General features: G+C 52.2%; 1 gene segment (V, D, J or C); it reads left to right on the forward strand.

Moving 5' to 3' along the window:
• LOC103254946 overlaps nucleotides 1-1,809 on the forward strand; it is a 21,141-nt gene extending 19,332 nt beyond the window's left edge. Inside the window, 2 exon segments of the C gene segment in view lie at nucleotides 923-1,078; nucleotides 1,737-1,809. Coding sequence covers nucleotides 923-1,077 — 155 coding nt within the window.
• The last annotated feature ends 1,362 nt before the right edge of the window (nucleotides 1,810-3,171 follow it).

The following is a 3,171-nucleotide window of genomic DNA, read 5'->3' on the forward strand; positions in this document are numbered from 1 at the left end:
AGGACTTCCTCCTAGGCCTCTGCATTCCTTTCTTTTTTTTTAGTTTTTTATTTTTTTGAGTTGGAGTCTCACCTGTCACCCAGACTAGAGTGCAGTGGCCGCTCCCGGCCACTGCAGCCTCGACCTGCTGGGCTCCGGCGATCCTTCCGCCTCAGCCTTCCAAGGAACCGGAACTACAGGCATGCGCTACCATGCCCAACTAATTTTTTTGATTTATTGTAGAGACAAGGTCTCGCCAAGTTGCCCGGGGGGGCGGTCTCGAACCCAGAGGCTCAGGCAATCCACTCACCTTGGGCTTCCAAAGTGCTGGGATTACGCTGAGCCACCGAGCCCAGCCTGTATTCCTTTCAATAGCTCCACTGTCAAGAGAGCCAAAGAGAGCTTTTGGGTGGCCCAGCTGTGAAATTTCTGATTCCCTGAGGTATAACCCTAAGCTAACCAGGTCATCCTGAGGACCTTTTCACTCTACAGCCGGGAGGTTTTGCCTTCTTTCGGGAAAAGCTTTTTCACAAAGGCTGTAGCCATGAATCCCTACCACCCCCAGCCTGGGCCCATATTTGTCTCCATTTGAGTTGATCCTTCTGAGTCATCCCTCCTGTGGTTCAGCCACTAGATTCACAGTAAGGAGCCTGTCTAGACCCAAAGGATGATATTTATGATGATAAATTCTGAGCACCTATTGCCCTCTGCATCCCCCGAGGGTCTCAGAAATAAAATAAGGATCAAGCCCAGTCAGTGCTTTTATTTTGAAACACAATACCATGGATCCTGGAGGAATGCACAAATGTGTTTGCAAGGGCATGCTTGCAGAAGCTAACGAGAGTGCTGCGAGAGTGTGGCAGGTCCTGGAGCTGAAGCCCACCCCCATCCTCCCCACTCCGCTTTGGGGAAGGCCACGGGTGTGCCCTGCAGAGCTGTGCAGGCCTCGGATGTGCCAGCCCATAACCACTGTGGCCTCTTGGTTTTACAGATATGAGCCTAAACTTTCAAAACCTGTCAGTGATCGGGTTCCGCATCGCCCTCCTGAAAGTGGTCGGATTTAACCTGCTCATGACGCTGCGGCTGTGGTCCAGCTAAGGTGAGGCATCAAAGCCAGGAGTGGGGGCTGCTGGGCGCAGGTCTCGGGGTGCATCCCAAGCTCTGAAAGCAAACCTCCCTGCAGGGCCTTGCTTCGAAGGCCTGAGCCTGGGCCCACCAAACTCTTCCCTTTCTTCCTGTTACAAGTTCTTCTTGTGAATAGCCTGAACCTCTGCCTGACAAGATACACTCACTTCAGCCACCTCAGTTGAACCATGTCTCCCCTGTGAAGCATGAAGAACAATTGTTATTATTCCTGTTTTAGAAACGAAGACACAGAGGCCAAGTCACATCAAAGGCCACACAGCTAATAAGTGGAAGAAAAGAGAAACTCATTTATGCTATACCTCTTTCGCTGTGTAACCTAAAGGGGCTCCCAAGGCCTTTATGGCTCCCTCAGCTCAGTAGTGAGGAGACATTATACTCATATCTATAATCACACTAATCTTGGCTAGAGTCTCCATGTCCTCCTCCCCAGAGTCCTGGGTCATCTTGCTGTCACTGAATCGTGTTCCACCACCACCACCAAAAAGAGCTCAGGGCCCATTTGCTCCAAGAACTCAACCACCCAGCCCCAAACAGAGGCATCTCCATCACGTCCCTAACAGTCCCGGGTCCTCCTCCGGGGCCAGCCTGACTTCTGTTCTTCCTCATCCCAGGTCAGCAAGATTGCAGGAGTGCCGGTGCTCCCTCACTCCTTCCTCCGCATCACCCGTCCTCTCACCTCTTCAAGCAGAAGGAGCTCTCCCACCTCCATGAAGGAGAAGGCTGCCATCACTTCTCTGCACACACACACACCCCCCCCACCTCCCCAGCAGTGCCACCAACTGGATCCCACCTGAATTTGTGATGAAGATTGCTGAAAAGCTGCCAAACACTGCTGCCACCCCCTCTGTTCCCTTGTTGCTGCTTGTCACTCCCTGACATTCACGGCAAAGGCAGGGCTGCGGCAGCCTCTCCCGGCTGCGGAGAAATGCCCTCCTCCTCCCCAGGGACTGCCTCTGCCGTCCGGATGATGGATCCCCGTCATCAAGGAGCTCTTGATCTCCAGCTCCTGGAGAATGTTGCAAGGAGTTTGTATTTTTTAAATACTGTTCATAAAGAAATACATATTGCTCTTTGTCTCGAAATGTGGGAGAAAATTATCTCATTATCGAGGCCCTGCTTTGCTGTGTATCTGTGCCACGTTGTATATCCTGCTGCCCATGGCTTCATTAAAAGTGATTTGGAAGAGTAGAGACTGCTGTGCTCCTGTTTGACTGGGTTTGGTTGGGATCGTTTCTTCTTGCTAATGATCATTAGCTGGGCAGAGACAAACCAAGACATTTGTCCATGATGCCGTCCAGGGAGCCTAATTCAGTGAGTCAACCTCTTTTTGGAATAGCCTCCAAAAACTTCCATTTAGCAGACTGTGCTTGGAGCCAGGAAACCCCACCTACAAGACTGGGCCCCTCCTCTCCAGTTCTCATGCCACACCATGGGACCACCCATCACAGGAGCCCATGCACGTGGGTGGTAGCGACCTGGGTTTGGTCCTGGAGCTGAAAATGGGCAGTTGGAGACCACACAGCAAGTGTCCCCCAAAATGTCACTCCACTGTCTCCTGCCCCAGGAACGTTTCCCTTGCCTTTCCTCTTAGATTGGATTTCTGTTGAAACTGTGCATTGTCCTACAAATTCACACCAGAGGACCACCCACCAGTTGGCTCCCCAGTTCCAGTCCCATGCCCCGCTCCTTGAGGCACTCATCTAGGAGGGTTGAGATTGTGACCCCAGCAGGACTTAGCACCCCCACCATCCTGGATGTGAGAGTGAGGAAAAGAGAGATGAGCTCTCTCTCCTCAAGGACTCCACCGAAGACAGTAGAGGGGATGTCTCCAGCTCTCACCTAGGGGAAAGACATGGGATTCCCTGGGGTCTCCCCCACACACTGTTCCCTCTCCTGAGACTCCTGCTGCCAGAGTTCTTTCCCCAGGGTCATGGATGCTGACAGCAACACACACCAGAGACCATTCAGACAACTACCCTCACCAAGATGCAAAGCTTCCTAATTCCAGGAGGTGGGGGGGGTCTATCCCTAAATAACTCTATATTC

Source organism: Carlito syrichta, unplaced genomic scaffold (assembly GCF_000164805.1).
Source record: "Carlito syrichta isolate Samal-C Ts95f unplaced genomic scaffold, Tarsius_syrichta-2.0.1 Scaffold287679, whole genome shotgun sequence".
Classification (NCBI taxonomy): domain Eukaryota; kingdom Metazoa; phylum Chordata; class Mammalia; order Primates; family Tarsiidae; genus Carlito; species Carlito syrichta.